At 61.0% G+C, this 22120-nt stretch overlaps 1 protein-coding gene across 10 annotated transcripts; it reads right to left on the reverse strand.

The window, feature by feature from the left end:
• Positions 1-542: 542 nt before the first annotated feature.
• USP19 (ubiquitin specific peptidase 19) lies at positions 543-21989 on the reverse strand. 10 transcript variants are annotated; one of them, XM_075095884.1, is made up of 27 exons: positions 21857-21953; positions 18239-18338; positions 17823-18067; positions 14720-14848; positions 14023-14156; positions 13284-13691; positions 12684-12951; positions 12416-12572; positions 12239-12310; positions 11592-11707; positions 11058-11272; positions 10547-10748; positions 10326-10459; positions 9995-10153; positions 9799-9909; positions 9526-9636; positions 9268-9369; positions 8757-8897; positions 8456-8574; positions 8094-8231; positions 7640-8004; positions 6840-6950; positions 6076-6292; positions 5598-5750; positions 5321-5484; positions 5062-5240; positions 543-794 (listed from the first exon to the last, which is right to left on the reverse strand). In XM_075095884.1, the coding sequence occupies exons 3-27, from the start codon at positions 17929-17931 to the stop codon at positions 654-656; spliced, it is 4155 nt and encodes a 1384-aa protein (XP_074951985.1). In that variant the 5' UTR covers positions 17932-18067; positions 18239-18338; positions 21857-21953; the 3' UTR covers positions 543-653. The 10 variants fall into 10 exon arrangements, 9 of the variants coding, with proteins under 9 accessions (XP_074951985.1, XP_074951984.1, XP_074951983.1 ...); XR_012661025.1 differs by lacking the exons at positions 543-794; positions 18239-18338; positions 21857-21953 and adding exons at positions 2112-3290; positions 3419-3818; positions 15941-15997; XM_075095883.1 differs by lacking the exon at positions 18239-18338 and having other exon boundaries at positions 21857-21989.
• Between the last annotated feature and the right edge of the window lie 131 nt (positions 21990-22120).

The raw sequence follows: 22120 nt of genomic DNA on the forward strand, positions 1-22120 counted from the left end.
GCACCGGACACTAGGGTCGCTGGGCGATCAGGTCACATGGCAGGACAACGGGGGAACGGGGCGCTCCGGGGCACACCGAGCGCTAGGGCACCGTGACCGGCAGTCACCGAGTGACACCAGGTACTAGGGCACCGGGCTCCCGCCACACCAGCACAGGGGCACACCAGGCACTATGGCGGCAGGACGGTACCGGGGGACACTGGGCCACAGGGCACAGCCGGCACGAGGGGCAGCAGGTGCCAGCAGACTCCAGGCACCGAGGCACATCAGGGGACACTGGGGGTCCCCCTGCTGCTGCGGCGTGCCCCTGGAATACCCGGTACTGCAGGACATCACGGGACAGCAAGCACCACGTTGCACCAGGGGCACCGGGCTGCAAAGGGGACAGCAGGGGACAGGGAGCTGTAGGGTGCGCTAGGTGCCACAGCACACCAGGGCAGCCTGGTGCTGGGGGCCCCAACAACATGCTGGGGCACATGGTGACCTGGGGGGGCTCAGCAGGTACCGGAGGGTCCTAGGGGACATCAGGCAGCAGAGGTAAGTGGAGTTCAGAGAGTTTAATGAGCGCAGGACAAACCCCAACCCCCCCCATCCCCCCACCCCCCGGCGCCCAGCCCGGCCCGCATCCCCTGGGACAGGCACCCCACGACGCCCTAGTCGACTTCTTCCATGCTGCTGTAGGAGGGGGCCGGGCGCTCGGCGGGGCTGGCGAAGCGCTCGGGGAGGCCTTCCGCGGCCAGTGCTGGGGCTCCTTCGGGGGCCAGGCCGGATCCAAACGGCACCGGGGGTAGTCCCTGCAAGCAGAAGGCGGGCATGAGAGGGAGACCAGGGGCACGAGAGGGGGCCCAGCACCCTGCCTACTGGTCTAGTCCCTCCCACTCCTGGGGGAACACGGTCCCTCGGGGTCGGGACCCCACGCAGCACCTGCGGCCCCGTGTGCTGGAGAGCAGCAGCCAGTGCCAGCCCCCAGCAGCAGGGCAGGGGGAAGGCAGCATGCCCACAGCCCCCAGCGGTAGCTCCCACCTGCCCGCCGGAGGAGAGCCAGGCTGCAGCATGCTCAGCCCAGCCCAGCCCCAGCACTGCTGCCTCTCCCCAGCCCGGCACTTGTGCCCCCGGGGCTGCCGCAGCCAGGGCTGGTCTGAGCAGAGCCCCGCGCCCTGGCACGGGCACCCAGCCAGCCCAGGCAGCAAGCGGTGAGCCACGGGGCAGGCTGCCAGCACCTGCTGCCTTCTGAGCAACAGTGCAGGACCATAGGGGATTTCCAAGGCTGCGAGCACCTAGCCCAGGCCTCACTGCTGGCCACCCACCTCCAGGGAGGGTGTGCAGGCAGCAGCTTGTGGGCCACAACCCCAGGGTGCCAGCGCCAGCCAGAGCAGAGGTCACCCCACCAGTGCCGGGCACTGACTCAGCCCCACGAGGCCAGCGCCGTGGGCGAGTGGGCAAAGTTGCCAAGCCCAGGGCTGCAGACAATGAGGCGACTGTTCCAGGACTGGCACCGCATGACCACGGCACGGCCCTGCTGGGCTCCCTTGCAAGAGGGGTGCAGGACTGAGGATGGGGGAAGCCCTGGGCTTTCCTGTCCGGCTCAAGACCCAGCCGGAAACGCAGGCGAGCTCCTCCCCTGCCAAGCATCCTTCCTGAGACAGCCAAGGGCACTGCCGGTGGGACAGCAGTGGCAATGGAAAAGGAAGTCACAGGGCTCTGAAGTCACCCCTCACACCCGAACACACCAGAGCAGTTTGAGCCACACTCGGCCAAGGGCAACACGTCTCAATGTCAGACACAGATGGAGCTGCAGCCTGTGCCCCAGCCCCACAGGGCTGCGCACTGCCGGGCTCCCCATGGCCTGCTCGTCCCCTGCTGGGGCTGCCGCCCCATGGCTGGGGAGCAGGAGCGCAGCCTATGCCCCACAGCACCAGCAGGCAGAGCTTTCCCCTGAGCCCACTGCTGCTAAGGGTGTGCCAGGCACCCAGCAGAGCCCAGGGCATGGTCCCCATGCCAGCTGGGCTGGAGAGAGTCACCTCAGGCAGAGGAAGGGCACTGGCTCCAGCACAGAGTCCCTGTCGCTGTCTGGGGGTCCCATCACACAGACAGGGATGCTGCATCTCTTTGGAAAACCTGGCTTTATTAACACATCAAGGTCCTCCCTGCACTCCCCGACCCCATGCCTCTCCTGCAGCATGGACAGCCGGTCCCCTCGCAAATGCAGTGCTGCACTGCACTGCACTCCACCACCAGAGAGCCAGCCCCCTCTGGACAAAGGCAGCCCGGGCCAAGCAGGGACAGCCCACGTGCCCCACAGTGTGGGTGGGAGCCGGCAGCCCAAGGAGGCAGGTGCTGACCATGGGCACCCCAGCCCAGATTGCCAGGCTTCCCAGCAGCTGCCCAGGGGAGAGGAGCTGCAGCAGAGCCGAGCAGAGAAGCACACAAGCCCTGGGTGACAAGCGCATTCGACCCCAGCGCAGGGGTGTGGTGTGTACAACTCCTGGTGCGCTGGCAGCTGGCACCAGGAGGCTCAGCAGGAGGCAGGCAGGAGGGACCAGGCTGGCCCAGGAACTGCAGGTCACGCCAGCCCTGAGGAGCACAACGCTCCTGCAGCAGCACAGCTAGGAGAGGCAGCCAGACCAGGACCCGTGTCAGGGCATCCTTCCCTTGCTGCAGCCTCCCGGCAGGTCTCCACTTCTTTCTTGGGAGCCAAGACGCAGTGCTAGATGTTCCTGGGGGGCTCCCAGGCCCCAGCCATACTGCATCAGCGTCATCCCTTCCTGAGCAGCAAGTAGTTATGAGGTCTGCCCTGCTCCCAGCAGGCAGCAAGGGTGAGGGAGGGCAGAGGATTCTGGGCTGCACTTTGGCAAGGCAGCAGGCTGGCCACGCAGCCCTGCCAGTTGGCACGGGAGATGCCAAAGCAGACAGGCAGGAGCCGATGGCCCCATGCTTCCCTCAGTGAGTCCTTCCCTGTAGTTTCTGTCCTGCCGCCCGACATCTTCATCACATAGCGTCCGAGGATGGCGCGTGCCGTGGCAGCCCTGCTCCTGCAGCTGGCCACGTGCCTGTGCCTATCTCCAGCGGGTCTGGTAAATGAGCGGGTAGAAGACGTTCAGGAAGAGTGCCACAATTGCAGCTGTGGTGGCCAGGACAAAGTATCTGATGCAGCCTTCATCTGGGTGCTGGGGTGTGCCTGGACTCCGCTTCTGGCCACGGGGCCTCCAGGAGTTTCTTGCAGGCCTTTGGGGTGCCTCAAGCTGCAGCTCTTGTTCTTCAGCCTCCAGTTCCTGCCAGATCAGAGAAGCCTGCGATGTGGAAACCTGCGTCAGCACTTGGAGAACACAACGGGCAACACCCCTTGCCATCCCCCGGGGCAGGCGGCTGCCTGCAAGCCCAGCCCCGTGCCCAGCCAGCCCGCCTCCCCATGCAGCACCGTTTAGTCACACCCGCCCCCGCGGCTCTTCGGGGTCTCCGGTGCATGGGGTGCAGCCAGGCTCCAGCGGGCGGCTCTGCAGCAGGGAGCGTGGGCAGCTGCCAGGCAGGGTCTTCATGGGGCTGCAGGGAGTAGAGTGGGAGGCTGGATCCTGGTGAAGCCGATGTGCTGGCATTGGTGGGTCCAGGTGGCAATGGGGGCAGGCAGCAGCCAGTCGCAGCCTAGCTTTTGTGATCTCAACAGGATCTTTCAGATGATGGCCAATCCAGAGCCTCCTGGAGCGGCAGGAGCAGGAGGCGCAGTCACAGTACAGCCAGTCACAGCTCTGCTTTGGTGGGTGGGGATGCTTCGACAGCCAATCGTAGCCCAGCTTCCAGAATTATCCACAGGCAACCAATCACTGTGCCAGTGACCATGCAGAGCAGCCAATCAGGGCACAGGTCTCTGGCGGGCACCCAGTGCCGGGGTTGGTGCGGGTGGTCCCAGGCGCTTGGGGACCTGCTGAGCCCGGGCGGGATCCAACACGCCCCATCATTGCGGGGAATCCAGCACTGCCAGGGGCCCGATTAGCCCTAGCGCACCCCAGCACTGAGGGGTGTATGGCGAGCCTCAGTGCTGCCCAGGCCCCCAAGGCTCCCACCGCCGGCGTGGGATAAGCAGTAGAGCCTTCCTGTTTCCCAGGCCACCCCCAGAGAGCGGGGCTGCTCCAGGACACGCACAGCCCCCCAGGACAGGAACAGCCCAGGCACATGGACACCAAGATGCCAAACAGCCCCTGGCCCCAGAGACAGGCAGCTCCTGTCCCCAGCAGAGAGGGCAGAGCCAGGGTGCCTAACCAGCGCTGGGCCAAGGGCTGCGTGAGCCAGACAGGCCAGACGGGCCCCACGGGGCTCACGTGTGCAACCGCACCAGAGAGGAGCTGAGCATCGTCCTCAGACCCCATAGGAGTGCGGAAGGAAGGGCTGCAGCCCAGCGATGCAGGGGTGGCTGGCCAGGTGGGTGCTGTGCCCCAGCCTGGGCCTTCACGTCTGACATTCACGCAAAGACCAGCCCAACCGTTCCCCGCCAGTGCATGCCAGAAGCAGCCTGCTGGCTGGCCCACCCCTCCCTCCCAGGCAGCCCGGCAGCAGAGCTCGCTCTGGCAGGTTTCTCCTCAGCACCCTGCGGAGGCTGCCAGGCCTCTGGCTCAACGCTGGCATTTGCCTTTTTTGCACCTAGCTTGGCCCCGAGCTAGGCCCCAGCAGAAAGCATCCCCCACCCTGCCTTGAGAGTGACTGCGGAGGGCAGGTTCTTGCTGCTCCCCAGCACAGCCAGTTCCTACTGCACCCCTCACAGCTTTCCTCTGGTGCAGACCCCAGGGAGGATGGGCCCCCTCCTGCCTCCTCCAGTGCCCTCCCACCAGCACTCGCTCCCTGATGACGGCAACCAGCTCTCCCATGGTTGCTCAGGGCAGGGACTGTCCCAAGCTCCTAGTGAGAGCAAGGCAAGACAGGCCCCAATGCCCAGCTCTTCGGTGTCGAAGAGGGGCAGGCACTGCACCGCAGCTGCGCCGGCAGAGACAGGCTAGGCCCTGTCGTTGGGCACCTGGGCACTTTTCAAGGCTCCATGGCTCCAACAGTGCTGAAAGGGACACGAGCTCTCACCTGGCTGGCAGCAGCTTCGGCAGATGGGGTGTGCTCAGCTCGGTGGTCTGGGGGGTGTCCTGGCAGGGGTCTCTCCACAGGAGAGTTCCTCCGGCGGTAGAAGAGGACATATGCGTATCTTGTTACCACCTGGCTCTCATCCACAGTGGTGACTGTGCTGTCATCGAAGAGCCGCCAGCCTGATAGGAGAGAAGGGTTAAGCAAGCAGGCAGGCTGTGGCTGCAGGAGCAGGGGTGCAGTGAGGGCATCAGATCCTCACCCACATCGCTGCGCTGGCTGTTCTTGTCGTTGGGCAGGCGGGCGTATGCTGTGTAGTGTCCCCCAATCATACCTCCATAGTGGTTGATCACAGCGTACAGGTCATACATGGGCAGCTGCTGCTCACCCTTCCGACCAATGCAGAACTTGCTCAAGTCCAGGCTCCTGGGGAGAGACATGGGGACAGTCAGCAGTGGTCAGTGTTAGGCAGGGAGAGGCCAGGTTGCAGGGCAGCACAGACAGTGCCAACCCAGGCACTTTGTCCCCCAGGCTCTCACCGGACAGGGAAGTCCACCATGTCATTGATCTTGTCCCTCCAAATAAAGCTGCGGAAGGAGAAGCGCTTGAGCTGGATGATGAGGACGTTGGGCAGCCGCCACAGCATCAGCTGCTTGGAGGCCTCACGGTGCTGCTTGCACTTGGGGCAGTACCTGGGGGAAGAGCATGCTCATTACCAGCGTGGGGAGAGCCACAGATCTCGCAGCCCAGCCCAGCCCCAAGGTTCCCTACACTTGGGGCTGGCAGAGGAGATGTGGGAGGTCTCAGCCTCCCTTGCCAGGGGCAGGCCAGCAGAGTCCTGCAGAGCACTGGCATTGCTCCCTGCTGGCTTATGGCCTCCCTCCCCAGTATGCAGGGGAGGCCAGCAAAACACTCCTGGCCACAAGAAGAAACAGCACACAGGCCTGGGCAGCTCCTGCGAAACCCCCGCTTCTGCCTGGGCCCACAGGCTGTAACCCACCCGGCCGCCTTCCTCACCATGCTTCCTCTGGGGCCAGGACTTCGGGCTTGGTGAAGAGATTGAGGCATTGCTCCAGGGTGAAGTGGCCAGCCCGGGCTGCTTCGCTGGCTGAGCCCGGGTCCTCCACGCACTCCAGCTCCTTGGACTCCACCAACACAAACTCCTTGAGGCGTTCATTGTTCTTCCACACCAGCGCAAGGGAGCAGTCATCTGTCAGCTCCAGGGGGGTGTCACCTGCAAAGGGGCACAACACCTACCACACCTGCCCCACCAGGCTGGGCCAGGGCACCTTGCTGGGGCTAGGAACAGCCTTGCCCATCCGGCTCGATATGGCAATCATGCAGCGCTGTCATGAAGGGCAAGTGCCCCACACCCAGCTTCACCACCCCTGGACAGCAGGGCCCCCCAACAAGTAGGGTGCAATGCTGGCACAGCCCCTCTCAGCAGCACCTATGTAACCAGCCCTGGATGCGGGCATCCCAACCAGACAACAGGTGACCCAGAGATCACAGACCCTTTGCGGATGCAGGAGGTTGAACGGAATTGGTCTATTTGCTAAGGAAAGCAGGAATATCACGCCTGAGAAGAGCTTCCAGGCAGCAGCTCTGTGCAGCAGAGCCCTGCCCTCCTCTGTGCCAGATGCAGCTTTCGCTGTCCAGCCATCCTCACATCTGCATTCACCTTGTGCCCAGCAGCCTCTGGCACCCTGGCCAGGCAGATCCACCACCCTGCCAGAGGCCATGAGGGATGAAGGTAGCGCTTTCCAGGGCTCTGCGCTCACCTTTATCTTCCAGCTTGTGCTCTCGGTTGGCAGTGTCGATCTTGTTGATGTAGAACTGCGTGGCGCGGGCACTCAGCGAGTCTGGAGTGTGTTGGTACCCAGGGATGGCAGCTGTGGACAAGCAGGGACAGATCTGTGGTGGCACTGCTTGCCTGCCCTGTGTAGGGGCCAAGAATTTGCAGTGCCCCCACCCCCACCTCACATGCTACAGCCTTGCAGGGACACAACCACGTGCCCCATGTCCTTGACTATTTTTAGCAGGCGCCTGCCCCTGGCAAGCTGTGCTCCTCTGCCTGCCTTGCCCCTTCGCTGCACATTGCTGCCATCCTGAGACGAGTGTCTGGAAACATGACAGCCAGGCAGCCGAGCGCAAGAGGCTGCTCCCGTGCAGCTGAGTCAGAGCAAGGGAAATGTTGCACTCACAGCCCTGAGGGGCTCAGCCCGTGCCGGGCTCTGCCCTCCCACAGGACTCGGAGGCTTCTGCCAGCCCCAGCCTTCCCACCCCTCCCACAATACCACAACACTCCAGCCTCTTTCCTCATCAGGTCTCTGCTCTGCCCCATGGGTCTTGCCAGGGCAAGGCAGAGCATGGGCAGGCAGGCATTTCAGGTGAGGCAGCGCTGCCAAAACACAGCTCCCAGGGCCTCACATATGTCCCCAAAGGTCTCTGGACCAAGCTCACAAGGGGAGAACAGATGCTGTGGTGGGAGGTCACCCCAAGGAGGGAGAATTGCCCCTGGTTTGTATTGGGGCTGCCTGGGCTCCTGGCACAGACACAGTCAGCACCGCAGCACTCTTACCTTCTGGCTTGAGGGCTCTCTCATAGGATGGCTCCTTCTCACAACAACTGTCGCCCTGCGACTCCATGTGCTCAGAGAAGCCTGAATCCAAGCTCAGCAGGGAACTCCTGGCTGCTAAGACCTTGCTCCGGACAGTGCTGGTGTCCCCCAGCTCCAGGTGCAGCTCAGGCACAGCTGGTGAGAGCGGGGGCTCCTGCAGGAGGCTGGAAGCCCTGTCCCCGTCCCCCAGCTCAGGGACAGAGGTGGCTGCTGCACAGCTGCTCTTGGCTAGGGGCTCCAGCTTGTCTGGGAGCAGAGGCTGCAGTCCCTGCTCTGGTGACACCCGCCCCAGCTGGAACGGAGGCTGGAACACGCTGACTGAGTACCTGGGCAAGGAGGTGGCAGTCAGAGCTGGACAGGCACAGGGCTGAGCTCCGCTCCAGCATAGAAGCACTCCCCTTCCCTGGGCGCTCACCTTGCGTAGCCCTCCAGCAGCTGGGCCAGGCGGGTGTAGGTGAGGCGGGACTCCGGCACGCTGATGAGGAAGGGGAAACCGATGTTCTCGGGGCGGCACAAAGCCTTGTGGTCTGGCCAGTGTGTTTTCTGACATGCCCTGTAATACGTACAGCGGCTGCTGAACCCAGCATCTGCAATCACCCTGGATGGGATGGCTGGAGGGGTGCGCTGGGGATGAGGGGAGCCCATGAGCCAGATTGGCTCCCTCCCAAAGGCCAGGCCCATCCCACCTCCTCCCAGTGGGCTGAGCTCTCCCATCCATGCCTTCAAGGCAGGAGACCCTCCCTCTCTCCCTCCCTGCCAGGCACCAAGCCAACTCACACGTTGCAGTAACCGACTCGATAGCACCTTGTGCAGCGCCGGAGCTTTTCATCCTCCGGCAGCTGCTTCTTCTGGCAGGCCGCACACTTGGCGATGGGGCCGCTGGGCACCTGCGGGCGCTGCAGAAGAAAGGACCCATTAGGCAGGGAAGGGCACCCAGGCAGGACAAGGCAGCCTCAGCAGGCACCCATGCTTGCTGCAGCTAGTCACTCTTGTGTGCAGCTCTCCCTCTCCTGCTCAGCCCCGCTTGCAGGCTCAGCCTCCCTGTATGCCTCCTGGCAGTGCCGGTGTCCCCTCTTACCTGCTGGACCTGCAGCTCCACCACCCGCTCCTTGGCCAGCTCTGGGGACAGCACCTCGAAGCAGAGCAGCAGGTCCGTGGGGGAGACCGTGTCCAGTGAGTTGGATGGCAGGAACATGCGGTGGAAGCGATTTTTGATCACCTGCCAGGAAAGCAGTGGAGCAGGGCCGTGTGAGGGCTGCCCCATGCTTCCTCTCCTGCGAAAGCCACAGACCTCAGCCCCACAGCGAGGTGCCGGGACAGCAGCACCACAGGGATGCTGGTCTCAGCTCACCATCCCCACAGGGGAGGAAGGACATCCCTTGCCCCACTGTGGTGGCCCAGCCCTTTTGCGCAGGGATCTGCCCAGCAGCACCCCGTGCAGGATGTTGCCACTTATGGACAAAATCTGCCCCATAGACATGCTGGATATGGCAAGTGACCGCCAGCAGCCACATTCCCTGCAGAGCTGCAGGAGCCAGGGCACCCACAAGAGCAGCCTGTGGCTTGCTCCCCAGTTTGAGCACTCTCACCTCTGCCAGGCGCAGGTTCTCTGGTTTCACACGCACACTATGGGCCACCGAGTCAAGTACCTCCATGGCACTGGAGTTCTCCTTGCTGATACTCACGAGAAACTGCCATGAAGAAAGTGCTGCATCAGCCACACCACACCAATGCACATGGGCCCTTGTTTAACACAAGGCTTACCCCAATAGGACACAATCAGCTGTCTGGGGAACCTCCAGGAGGCCCCCTCAGGCTACCTCCCCAGAGTAGATGGTGTCCTTTACCTTGATGGGTTTCTTGTGCGGCTCCTTTGCAAAGTAGTAGACAGTCAGCACCTTCTGCTTCTGCGGGAGGGGCACGGGGAGGTACAGGAAGGGGTCAAAAGTGATGGACACCTGCAGATCGAGGGTATACTTAGTTGCAGGAAGCACCTGTGACTGAAATCAGCAGGGCAGCAGCCCCAGCGGACCCAAGATCTGGCCCTGCCCTGCGCTGTCTGAGTGTCAGAAGCCTGCTGCACAGCCAGGACAGGGACAGAGCCTCCAGGGCTGCCCTACCTTGGAACACACTGGGCACACCAGCTTGGATTTGTACTGGCCCTGGAAAAGGTCCACAATGAAAGAGTCGTTCCTCATCTTGTGTCGCTGCCAGGCCTCTTCAGCTACCACCTGTGGAGAGACAGGGCTCAGCGCTACGCAGAATGACACAGGCCAGGGCTACTCTCCCAGTGGCTTTGGAGAGGGACATCCTCACCTCATCAGGCCTCCCATCTGAGTCAACAGTTTCTGTGTAGGGCTTATTCTGGATCCGGTTGAGGTCCTCATGCAGGCCATCGAGCAGGAAGGCCATGAACTCCTGAGCATCATGCTGGGCATAGCCAGTGAACTGGCTGGCCTTGCTGGCCACGATTGCCTGGGGGGAGCACGGTAGTCAGGGCGGGCTGGCAGCACCACCTGTCCCATGCACAAAACCTGGCTGCACCAACCCAGCTCTCAGCAGCACTAGCAGGGCAGCCACGTACCCACAGAGGAGTGCTGGGGACCCAACAGCAGCTTCTGCATGGTGCCAGCGCCTGCATCCCTACCTTCAGTTTAGAGGGTTGGAAGGCATGGTGTGTGCCCTTCCACAGCGCTCGCAGCAGCATGGCAAAGCCGATGGCCAGGCGTCCCCCTGTCCCCAGCGGGTTGTTGTAGTTGATTTCTGACTCAAAGGACCGATCTGTGAAAGAAGCAGGAGAGCGAGGGCGGCTGCTGGCTGTACCGTCTAAGCAGCAGGGCTCTGCTGGGTTCCCAGGCATGTGCTCACCATGGAAGTAGTCACGCAGCTCCCGGGTGTTAGACAGGGACTGGATGACGCTGTTCATGAAGCAGGTGTTGCCCAGGTTCACCAGCCCTGTGAAGCCAGGCAGGCACACCTTCTTCTTCTCGTCCTCATCCTCATCGTCCTCCACGCTCTCGGTGCTCACCGGGCTGTGTGTCATCGGTGGCACCATGCACGTTGGTTTGGGCTGCCAAAGCAGAGGAGGGTGTAAGGGTGCTGCACTTGGGGGAAGTCTCTCTGGAAACACCAAGGGAACCTGACTGCCTAAGGCACCCCTCAGACATGGCTGGGCTGGAGCCACCACAGTGTCTCCCACCAGGACTGGGATAAACAGGCCAACTGTTGTCCCCAACCCTGCCAGCTGTGACTGAGGACTGCTGCCTCCTCCTCCTCTGCCAGTCCCCAAAGCAACACCAAGGAGGTGGGGTCCCACGAGAGGGACAAGTGGGCCACCCTTTCCCCCCACCCAGGTCAAACCCAGCGTGGCCCCACTCACTGAGGGGATGTGTGGCTCTTGCTTCACTGCCACATGCTCTGGGGCCGTACGGGCTGCCACACCATCCAGACCCCCATCTTCCACACGCGGCTTCTCTTTGTCACTGGCTCGGGCTTCCTCCTTGCTGGACAGTGGGTGCTGGTTACTGCCCGGGGGATTCTTGTCCAGAGGGGTAGGGCCTGTAGGCATGGCAACCTTTGCACCACCCACTGCACCTTAAAAAGGGGGAAGGGTGGGCCTGTGGTTAGCAGCACTGTGCGCTGCCCACAGTGGGGCTGAGCTGCTTGGTCCATGCTCACACACAGCCTCTCTCCTATCCCTCTTCCCCATGAGCAAGGGGAGCAGCAGTGCCCTTCCCCTAGCACTTGGCTCACCCTGCCCCACACCCCTCCTTGTCTGCACCCACTCAGCCCCTCTCCATCCCACACCCCATGCCGGAGGATCTGGCACCATCCGGCTACTGCTGGGAGTGAGGAGGGCCTGTTCCCCACTGGGGTGCACCAGGCAGGCAAGACAAGAAGGCAGGGTGCAGACCTCGTGTGGCTGGAGCCTCCAGCCCCCCCCAGCGCTGGCTCTGGCGTTTTTTCAGGCAGACATCGATGCGAGACACTGTGAAGTTGTATGTGCACTGGTCCGGCTCAATAAGGTTCCTGCAAGGCACGCAGCAAGTCAGGGGTGCCCCAGACCCAACCCCCCAGCAGCCTCAGACAGGCCAAAGCCTCTGCAAGGCAGGGCCATGGCCTCCAGGCAGCAGGGACCCAGCTAGCACTAGGTCCCTGGAGGTAGCCCTGCCAAAGCAGGGCAGAGACCCTTGAGCCTGGCCACACTGAGTGCATAGAGGGCCCCTTTCCTGGCAGATCAATTCTGCTTCGCTCCACATACCCCCTCCTGCTTGGACATCCCACCCAAAGTGCACACAGCTTGGTCTGGTTCTGTCCCAAAAGCTCTCAAACAGGCTGTGGGGGGAACTGCAGGCAAGGAGGCACCAAGATTTCCTCCCCTGCAAGCTACCAGACCGAGTCAAGGCAGCCCAGGCTTGGGGGATTAGCGCAGCATGGCACTAAGGGAAACCTTGAGGTGCAGAAATGGGCATTCCCTGTACAGACCCACCAGCCAGCTCTGGCTCCTGCTCCAACTCTGCACTCTCAGCTCCCTTGTCCCAGTGAGGGCAGGAGCCATACCTGAGTTTCACCTGCCACCGGAACACTGTGTGGGGCCCGCAGCCAGGATGGAGGCGAAGGAAGTTTGTGTCACTGCAAAGAAATTGGGAGTGAGCGAGAAGTAGTAAAAAAACAAGTAGCCCGGCCACAGCCAGGAGCTCTGCAGCAGCCTGGTACTGCCCCGAGGCATGCTTGTACCTTGTCTGGAATACCAGTGTGAAGTCTTGCTCCCGGAACAGCACCTTAGACGTCTCCTTGTGGATCTCCTTCACATAGACATGCACTACCACCAGGTCATTGCCCTTCTCATATGAGTCATTCTTGACAAAGGTGAGGCTCACAAAAGGCTCTGGCTCTGAGTGAGGAAAGCCATGGAGAGAGACATTACCTTCTTTGCATGCCGAGGCAGCGCTGCAGGAAGATGTACCTTCCCAGCCAGGCTGACCCCTGGGCTCCAGCCACTCACCATTAGCCGCTGCTTCCAGAGCCACATCATCCTTGGACCAGTCCCGCTTCTCACCATCTCTGCCCAGGGGAGGAGCGGCTGCTGAGACAGTCTTAGAACTCTCTCCCAGGACAGGCATGCAGTCCCAGCCCCGCAAAGCCTCAGCAGGGCTGCCTGGCTGCAGGACTCTCTTCTCCACACAGGTGGCAAGACGGTGGGGGAACACTTCTGTGGTAGCCGCAAGAGGTGGCATCTCCACGGGAACAGTCTCCTTGGCCAAACCCACAGCCTTTCAAGACAGAGGGACATGGTGAAAAACAGACACCATCACCATCACCCCCACGCTGCCCTGGCCCACCTGCTGTGACTCCAGCCAGCCAGGCAGGCACAGCCCCACACCACCTGCTTCCCCCACACATCCCATGATTGGCTCACCACCACAGGCCAGTGACTGCGAGATCCTCACACCACCCTCTCCTCCACCACAACCAGGCCCATGCCAGCCCTCAGCACCACCAACAGAGCCCAGCCCATCGGCAGGGAGGGATCCCTGTGCGAGCAGCTCCCCTGTATGGGGGCTGAGGGGGCAGGGGTACCCCGTTTGCCTGGGTCCTCAGGTACCTTCTCCAGCGGTGGTGCGAGGTCTGTGAGGGCTGTGGGGGCATCGACCTGGCTGGCTCTGCCATTGCGGCGGCTGCCTGCCCTCCCACTGTGCCCTTTGCTGGGCTCCACACTCCCAGCGACTCTGGCATTCGGCTCCTCTTCAGTGTGAGCCACTTTGAGGTATACTGCCCGCTTGGCACTGGGGCCACTCTGTGTCCCTGGGCTGGCTGGGCTTTTCCCTCCCAGGGCCTCGCTTCTTCCTGGAGCACGCTTGGGGTTGGAGGGCTCCCGCCGGGACCTCAGTGGCTCTGTGCCTTCAGTCCCTGGCTCTTCAGGGGTCAGCTCTGCAGAAGCAGCCTTCTCCTTCCCATTCTCCCAGCACACAGCCCCTTTGGCCAGCTCTTTGGATCCATCTTTCCTTCTCTTCTGTAAAAAGCAGTGCAGCACAGTGGAAAGGTATCCAGACAGCAGTACCTCTCATGCTGTTTGCCAGCCTCTCACCCTCATTCCCCCTTCCTAGTACACGCTAGGTCTCCGCTCCAGAACCTGAAAGCTATGTGGCAGACAGGAACAAGGGTACAATGACACCCCCCTCCCTGGGACAGAGGCAGCTGGCTCACTGCCCTCAAGCAGCATGTGGATGCAAAATGTGCCCCACTTTGCTCCCTGAGCCGCTCAAGAGCAGGGAGTGAAACCGTCACCCCAGCTCCCCCAGGTTCTGTAAGCTCCCTCAAAAGGCAGATTCTCCCCTCCTCACCAGAAGCGAAGACCAGGTATGCAGTGGGATCTTCTTCTGAAGCACAAGCTGTAGAAAGTTGCCCTTCTTGCACTGGACCTTGCTGCAGGAGCTCTCAATCTCCTCGTAGAATTGACAGCTCCACTGGCGCCCGTCTGCAAGCAGAGGTGGACTGGCACATCAGGCGGCGCTCCAGGCAGCTGTCACCAAACCCACAGCCCCCTTTCACCTGCCCCAAGGATCAAGGGAGCACTCATCCAGAGCCAAGGAAGCCACAGGCAGGCTGCCGTCATATCCCGGGAGCCTTCAAGGTAAAGCCAGCTTCCCTGGATTTGCTTTGTACATCTGGCTGGCCTCCTTCCCAGAGGGAAGGCCCTAGCCCTCTCTGCCCTCAGGGACACAGTCACTCTTCCAAGGGATACCCAGGGCCGATTCAGTCATCCCAGTGAGCAGGGGACAGAGATGCACTAGCACAGCAATGGGTGCTTGTTCCCTTGGCACAGAGGCCAGTTCCTGCCCTCCCCGGCTCTACTCGCTTCTTCTTTTACACTGCACTCATATCGGCCCTGCCTGCTGGCTGTAGCTGTGCCAGCTGCCAGCAGGGCATTGCCTCTGAAGGAAAGGTTTTATGCCTGCCTGGATCAGCCCTGTGTCTAGCCCAGAGCTGTGCCAAGCCCCGCTAGAGAAACACCTGCAGCAGTCACTCCATTCCCTGTACCTGGTAGTTTCACTACACAGTCTGTGTCAGTGAAAGCAGCATCCACATCCTCCACCTTCAGAGCTCCACTGCCCAAGTTCAGCTTGACAATGATCTCATCAGCATTCTGCTTCCAGTCCAGCAGCAGCTCTAGGAAGACGGCAAGAAGTGTCACCCAGTCGCTGGGGCATGAGCCTGCAGTGCCCACTCCTTGGCTGGGGACCACGAGCCTGAACACACACTCTGTTCAAGGAGGTCAATGCAGGGGACGCAGACCATGCCAATTAAATGGGAAGCTCACAACCGGCTCTCATCAGACAGGCCACAAACAAGAGCATGAACAAGAACATGACAGGTGGGAACTGGAAAGATCAGAAAGGCAGTGCTCTCTCAGCCTCATCACGTGCAGCAGCAGTGGCCAGGAAGAAGGGGCAGCTCCTGCCAACTACAGAGCAATTGCTGCTTTCCCAGGGAACAAGAGAGCCACAGAATTACTCTGGGGTATTTGAGTGGACTCCAACCACAATTAGAAATTGCCACTTCCCCTTTGCATATGCAGACCCAAGCAGCCCAGCTGCAATCACCGAAGCACCATACTCCTGCCAGGTGAGCACTGCTAATGCAGCTGAAACATGGGCAGGCCTGCCAGCCAGGCAAGAAAGCTGCACCCAGGGAGAAAACAGTGCAGCAGCGTCACTCAGCTGCAGGCAGAGCATTCATCAGGTGCCTGCCAGGCTCCACGTCTGGCCCTGTGGTGTCCTGAAGTCTTCAAGGCAAAAAGGTGATTCCAGTCACTTTCATTTCAATCAGGTTTGTTCTACCCCCTGTGGCACGAGGATTTCCTACTCTGTCCTCAAAGCAGGCCTGGACCAAGGCAGAAACCAGCCAACTGCGCCTACTGGGTGACATGGCTTGGGATTTTCCCAGCCCAGCATGGCTCCCTGCTCAGAAACAAGCAGGACAGATGCCAGTGACAAGGTGTCCCGGGGTTGTGCTCAGTGACACTGTGACACCTGAGTCGGAAGCAGCCTGCCACATGCAGGCAGCCCTTCCCAGCCATGTACACCCTTCTCCACACCCGGCAAGACCACATCCTGTTAAGACAAACGCTGTGGCAAGGAGCGCTCAGGTTAGTTCTGCTCAATGCCAGAGCATGGGGCAATGACAAGGTGACAGTTTCAGATCCCTCGGTAAGGACACTCGATGGCCATGCACTGACAGCTGGCACACACCTCGACTTACCCTCCTCTGAGTCCTTCTCCTGGGTAGTCTCAGCCTGCCCGAGCTCAGGGCGAGACACTGGTGGGCAGAGAAGCAGAGCACGGGCCGGTCTGTCATTCTGTCACCTCAGAGCATGGGCCGGCATCCTGATGCCCAAAATTTCACACACCACCTCCCTCTCCACTGAACATCTGTCCAGGCCTTTCATCCTGCATGTGCTGCTCATTTCCCTCCTCTGCTTCCTCACACCTCTCCCCTCCCTAGAGCCCTGCCTGCACCACCACAGCAAGTCAGCCCCCAGGACAGCTGCTCTGGGCCACGCCACCACATCCCAGTCTAACCAGCGCCACAGTGGGAGCAACACAACATTACTGCATCGCACAGAAAGCGCTGCTTTGTAGCAAGCCTCAGTGTGGAGCTTGTGGTAACCAGGCTGTGTGCCCCTGATCAGTGCACCAGGCCCTCAGCCGAACAGAGGAGTCCTGCCTTGATCTGACAGGGAGAACCTGATGTTTGGGCGTGCTCAGACCAATTCTGGTGTAACGAGAGAATCACGCGGCCCAGCTGCACTTTCACATTCTCATTCCTGCACAAGCTGCCAACATTCACGGCCAAAATCTCCTCCTAGATCAGGCTGGGGAACCAAACTGACCTGACACCTAATCCCCACTCCCCACAAGATTACCTCTGACAGCCAGAAGTGTGTCAGGGCCTGCTCCATCCCCACAGGGCAGTGAGCTCTGCCAGGCAAGGGGCTCAAAGCAACAGCACGTTGTCCTGGAGCAGACAACCAGTGGCAACAGGAGCTGTGGTCTCCACTCCAGCATGCTCAGAGGGCTGTCACTGCCTCCCTTGGCTACAAACCAGTAGGAAACCCCTGCTGACAACCACAGCAACTGGCGCAAAGGTGCCGGTGGAGCTGGCAGTGTGAGAAGCACCACAGCGGCACTGCCTGGAGGATCTATAGCCTGCTCCAGTCCCTCATCACCCCTGCATAGAGGGGACAGAGGCAGCATGGTCACACTGCAGCCCCCAGGAAGGCAGGATCCCTCATCAGAAGGTCTGGAAGGTAAGGCCTTTCTGGAGAGGTACAGCACACCTCCTATGCGAGAGAAGGTGCTACACTGCGCCCTCTGCACAGTTCCACATCAGGGACTGCAGCCAGCCGCTCCAGCACAGACCTCAGCAAGCACCCGTTTACCTTGCCCTACAAAACACCCTGCGATTTAGAGGTTACAACAGTCATAACAGAGCAGGCACAGAAATCAAGCAATTTTCCAAGGCCGCAGGAACTCTTGCCTGCATCCTGCCTGCAGGCATGCCCTGCCCCACACTGGAGCCCGCACGTGAAGCATCCTTTTCGTCATTGGATATACAGCAGCTACAGAGGGAATTAGTTCACAGCAGCTATTCCACTTTAGCCACACCTTGCCCTGACATGGATGCTAACGCACCAGCCCCACCCACAGGTAGGTGCTATCAGCACCCAGGCGCTTCCTCACAGCACCCAGTCCCTGCAAACTGCTGGGGAAGCAGTACCACCTCCAGCTGCAAGAATGCTCGCAGGCATCAGTCCCACTGCCTCCGGATCGGGGTGGCTCAGACCCAGCCAAAAGCAGAGTCTGGAAACGACCACCAAGGCCATCTCCAGGCTTCAGCTAACGAAGCCGCAGGTCCAACCTTCCTCACATAGCTGGGGCTAACTAATGCCTGAAGGAAGGACATTACAGGTCCAGGGAGGACACTGTGCCAAAGAAGATCCCCCATCACACAGGTTACCATCAGCTGTAGGAAGCGATTAGTTAAATCTGCTTATCCTGCAGCAGATGGCTGTGAGGCTCCCACCCTGCAGGACTTAGAAACCACAGGCCTGCTCACTGTGGCACTGCCAAGCAGCTCTCACCTTCCTTGCTCTCCTGGTTGGCTCGATCCTTCTGCTTCTTCTTGTTGGTGGCATCATCCAAGCCCCGAGACACTCTCCTCTGGCCAGGGGCATTGGTGCTGCTGGACATTTTCAGCCGTTTGGAGGACACAAACGGCCCGCCGGGGTCGGTAATGGAGTCTGGGTCAGGGGTGCGACGTTTTCTTCCTGGCCCAGCTATCTTGGCGACTCTCTGTGGTCAAACTCTCTGGCAAGTAACTAGTGGCCTAAAGAGAGGAGAGAGCAAGTGTGGCAGGAGGAGCAGGTGGAGAAGGCCCAACAGTATCAGGATCTGCTCTCTGCCCCAGCGCTGGGCCCTCCCAGGGCCAGTGCCCTCACACAATCTGCACTGTAGCATTTACAGGAAGCCCCACACGGCATTCGGTGAAGAAACCTACCTCATCACAGCTGTTACAATGCTTACTGCCAAAAGCATGGCCTTGTCAGAGCTCCCAAGATACAACCGGGGTTCTTCTGTATGTGGCACACATTAAAAACCTGGAAAGCAATTGTCATGCTCATGGTTCCCACTACAGCAACACTGGCCTGGAGGAGCTGCCAGCGCTAACAACAACCGGAGGCAGAGCCGAAGGCGAGGACATGGGGAGGCCCTGATCCACAAAATTGAGCCTCCAGGGCCAACAAGGGCAGCTTGCATCATGGCTCAGGGCAGCAGCTATTTCAGTCAAACAGTGCCCCATGTAAGAGGGCGGGAATGGGAGCAAGTAACTCCCTAAGAAGGAAGAAAGGGGAGAAGCGGGAGCAGGCCCAGGACAGTCTCCCGTGACGGATAAGAGCGGAGCTCCCTGGCAAGAGGAGAGTTCCTCCCCCTCCACCCACCAGCTGGGAGCTTAACCAGCACAACTGCACCTTGCATATTCATATCCTCTCTGGTTTACAGACAGCGCCAGCAGGACCTAGCCTGGAAACAGGACACCTCTGGTCTGCATGCCCCAGGGAGAGGGCAGGGCAGGCAGGGCGCTCACCCCTGTCCCCTTAGACATGCCCTCCCAGGCAGAGCCAGCTCCTCTATGGGGCTTGGGAGCTGCCAGCCCAAGAGCTGGTCTCAGTTTCACTGTCCGGTTTCGCTCCTGGGTGTTCACGGCTGCTATAGAGGAGAGCCAGAACAACCTGCTGAAAATTGTCCGGCTCGAGGTGCCTCTGCAGAGGCTGTGAAAGCTGAGAGCTGGGAAAGCTTCCTCCCTCGCTACCCGGGCTGCATGCCCTGACCCTGGTAGTGCTTGCCCATCTGCAGGGTTTTGCTGGGGGGAAGTGGGCCTAGCCACAGGGGTCCTGTCCACCCCCAGGTGCTGGCAGCCTGCAGCAGCTCCCACTGCACTGATTCACAACTCATCCCATGGCTCTGCTCCTGTCTGAGGACACAGAGCTGAGCCCAACAGCACCTTGGTTTAGCTCAGCTCCACAAAGCCTGCCACCTTCAGCAGGAGGCAAGCTGTGCCCCCAGGGATGCCCCATCCTGCCCCCACCCATGTACCAAGCACAGACCCCACAGCTCTGCTCAGGCACAGCTGGGAGCAGAGACAGCTCCAAGGGAACCTCTCAGGCAGAGGGAGCATGCTGGCACCTCCGTGTCTGGCACACCGAGCGTTTGTGTTCTACAAGTATGCAGGGCAACAAGTAGCCACAAATATAGAGTCGTAGCCACAAGCTACAAGGGACCCCAGAGAGCAAAGTGGTCCTGCCTGCCCTCAGCTCTGGCACAGCCCCACGACAGGCGCTGTACCCAAACCGTTTCTCTTCAGGCCAACACACCCTTGTAACCAAGAGCCACTGAAGCCAAGCAAAAAGCTCAAACGCTGAGGCCAGCCTGGCTGCCTGGCACAGGCAACTCCTGCCACCCATGGCAGAGGGACCCAAAATGAGATGGAGACAGGGACACTGAGCAGGGCCCGGCATCAGCCCTGGAGAGCCTGAAAGAGTGTGGGAGGAGCACAGTGCCATCCCCCAGCTGCTAGGTACAGGGAGCCTCCCCAGGACGCAGCAGCACCTCTGGCTGAGGAGGGAATCGGAAGAGCCCCTTGCAGTGGCAAATGTGGTTGTGGTTTACAAGGCTGCGCCTCTGATGCCGGCAGGCCACTGCTGCCAGCCACACACCACTCCTCAGCTCCAGTCCCCACTGATACCAAAACAGATCGGCTACAGGTGCTTCCTGGCACTGTGAAAGCTAACCTGGGCTTGCAAACACAAGGAAGTGTGGTTTTTTTGCTGAATTTCTTTTGTCCCTAGGGTGAAAAACCCGTGAGAAGTGGGAGATGAGAAGCAGCAACTACTTCGTGCAGGGCCAGGCTAGGCTCCATCACCTCCTTCCTGCCCCTCCAAAGGAGTGGCACATGGTAACAGCGGGAAGGGTGACAGCAAGCTCTGAAAGGGGTCCTGGAGGGCTGAGAAAGGATCACCATCCTTCCAAGAAGGGGTGAGGGGGAGAGCCAGGGTTGTGCGTCTGCTGTCACTCCTCCAGGAAAAGTCTGCTGCTCTCATGCCTCACTGAGGGCTTGGCTCCCTCGGGCACTTTGCCGACGGTTATTTCTAACAGCAGACAGGAGCTGAGCGGGGCTGGGGCTCTGCCCAGTTCCAGCTGCCAGACTGATGCCAGCCCGAGGCCACTGCAGGCACCGTGCCGTTTCACAGGAGTGCAGACAAAGCACAGGTTATTCTCATTCATCTGTTCTAACCCCCAAGACTTTCTGCCTCTCTGCCATCAGGAAACGCACAGCCAGGCAGGACATTCAGCCCTGAGGTGTGCAGGGGCACAGAGGTTTCGGCACCGCTAAAGGCAGCACTGTAGGGTCAGCTGCACAGGAGAACTGGTGAAAGGCTGCTCTGGCTGGATGCCAGGTGTACCTCCAAGGAGCACCTGATGGGCTAGGCACTCATACAAAGCCTTACTCAATCCTCCTCTGAGCTGGAAGAGCCTGGCCTCGCTGCTGAGGACCTGCCTCCTTGCCCTGTGTTCTCCCAGCCTCTGTGCCAGTGCAAGCACCCACGTGGCTGCAGCGCATACTGGACCAAGATGTCAAACAGAGTGAAACTACTTTCTGCTGAGTTTACCTTACCCTAAAGCAGTTCCCCAATCTAGTTCATGCTGGGGCTACACAAACCCTTTCACTGGTGAGAAGAAAGGGAGGACTCGGGAATGGGAAGCAAGGGGCTGGGGAGAAGGGCTGTCCCTTCCCACAGCAGTGCCAGACCAGGCTAGTGTAAATGCTCATGGAACAACAGCAGAAGGTGGACAACAATTTGACCCCCGTGTTCAAGACATGTTTAGCACTTGGCAGGAGGAGGCCCCCTGGTTCTCGTCTGCAGCTCCCCAGGCCTTTACCGGGGTAGCTATGAAGACAGCTGGCCACCCCCCGCCTCACCCTTCCTTTTGGCTCCTCCATGTCTCGAACGCAGCTGACAGAAATGCCTCCCTTGCATGCATGGGTGCTTTTGTCACCTTCTGCTCCTCGTTCTCCCCAGGGAATCAGAACCCTCAAGGCTCGAGCTCGTCCCTTCGCTTTCCCGGTGCACCTGACAGGCGGCTGCACCGGGACAAGCGCAGAGCCGCTTGGGGCAGACGCCATCCAGCGCTGCCACGCATGACGCTCCCACCTCGCGTGGAGCTCTCCGTGACAGCAGCGGGCTCTTACGGCTGTGCTACGCGGGGAGCCCGGCGGGCCCCGCTCCCCCCGGGCCCTGACAAGCCTCCGGAGAAGATGAGCCCGACCGGGGAGCAGCCAGCGGCGGGCCCGCGGCCTCCCCCACGCTGCTGCCGGGCCGCAGCGCTTGGGGAGGGGAGAGCAACAGGGCTCCTGCCCTGCCGCCCGAGGTCCCCGGCCTGAGGCTGCCGAGCTCGGCCCGGTTCACCGCCCCCGGGCCCCTCGCCTCACGGCGCCATCCGCTGCTCGCCCCCGCCGCACCCCGGCCTCCCGCCGCCCCCGGGCCCTGCCCGCCGCCGCGCCCCACCCCGCCGGGCCCCGCCGCCTGGTGCCGGTGCCGGCCCGCCCCGCACTCACGGCCCCGCCCGCCGCTCCGGTCTGTTTTGTTTCGAGCCGAAGTTCCGAGCGGGCCGACACAGGAGAGAGGCCCAAGCCCGTGACGCACTTCCGGAAGCCGGCGGACGAGCCCACGTGACGCGAGAGAACAATCATGTGACGGGAAGACAAGTCCAACCTACTGGCTCCTTCCCGCCCTCTCCCGGCCCGCCGGCGCCATGGTAACGACGCCCGCCGTGACGTCATCACGGCCCTTCAGGGACGTCCCGCCCCTAAGGGCGGGCA

This window comes from Phalacrocorax aristotelis, chromosome 6, assembly GCF_949628215.1.
Source record: "Phalacrocorax aristotelis chromosome 6, bGulAri2.1, whole genome shotgun sequence".
Classification (NCBI taxonomy): Eukaryota; Metazoa; Chordata; class Aves; order Suliformes; family Phalacrocoracidae; genus Phalacrocorax; species Phalacrocorax aristotelis.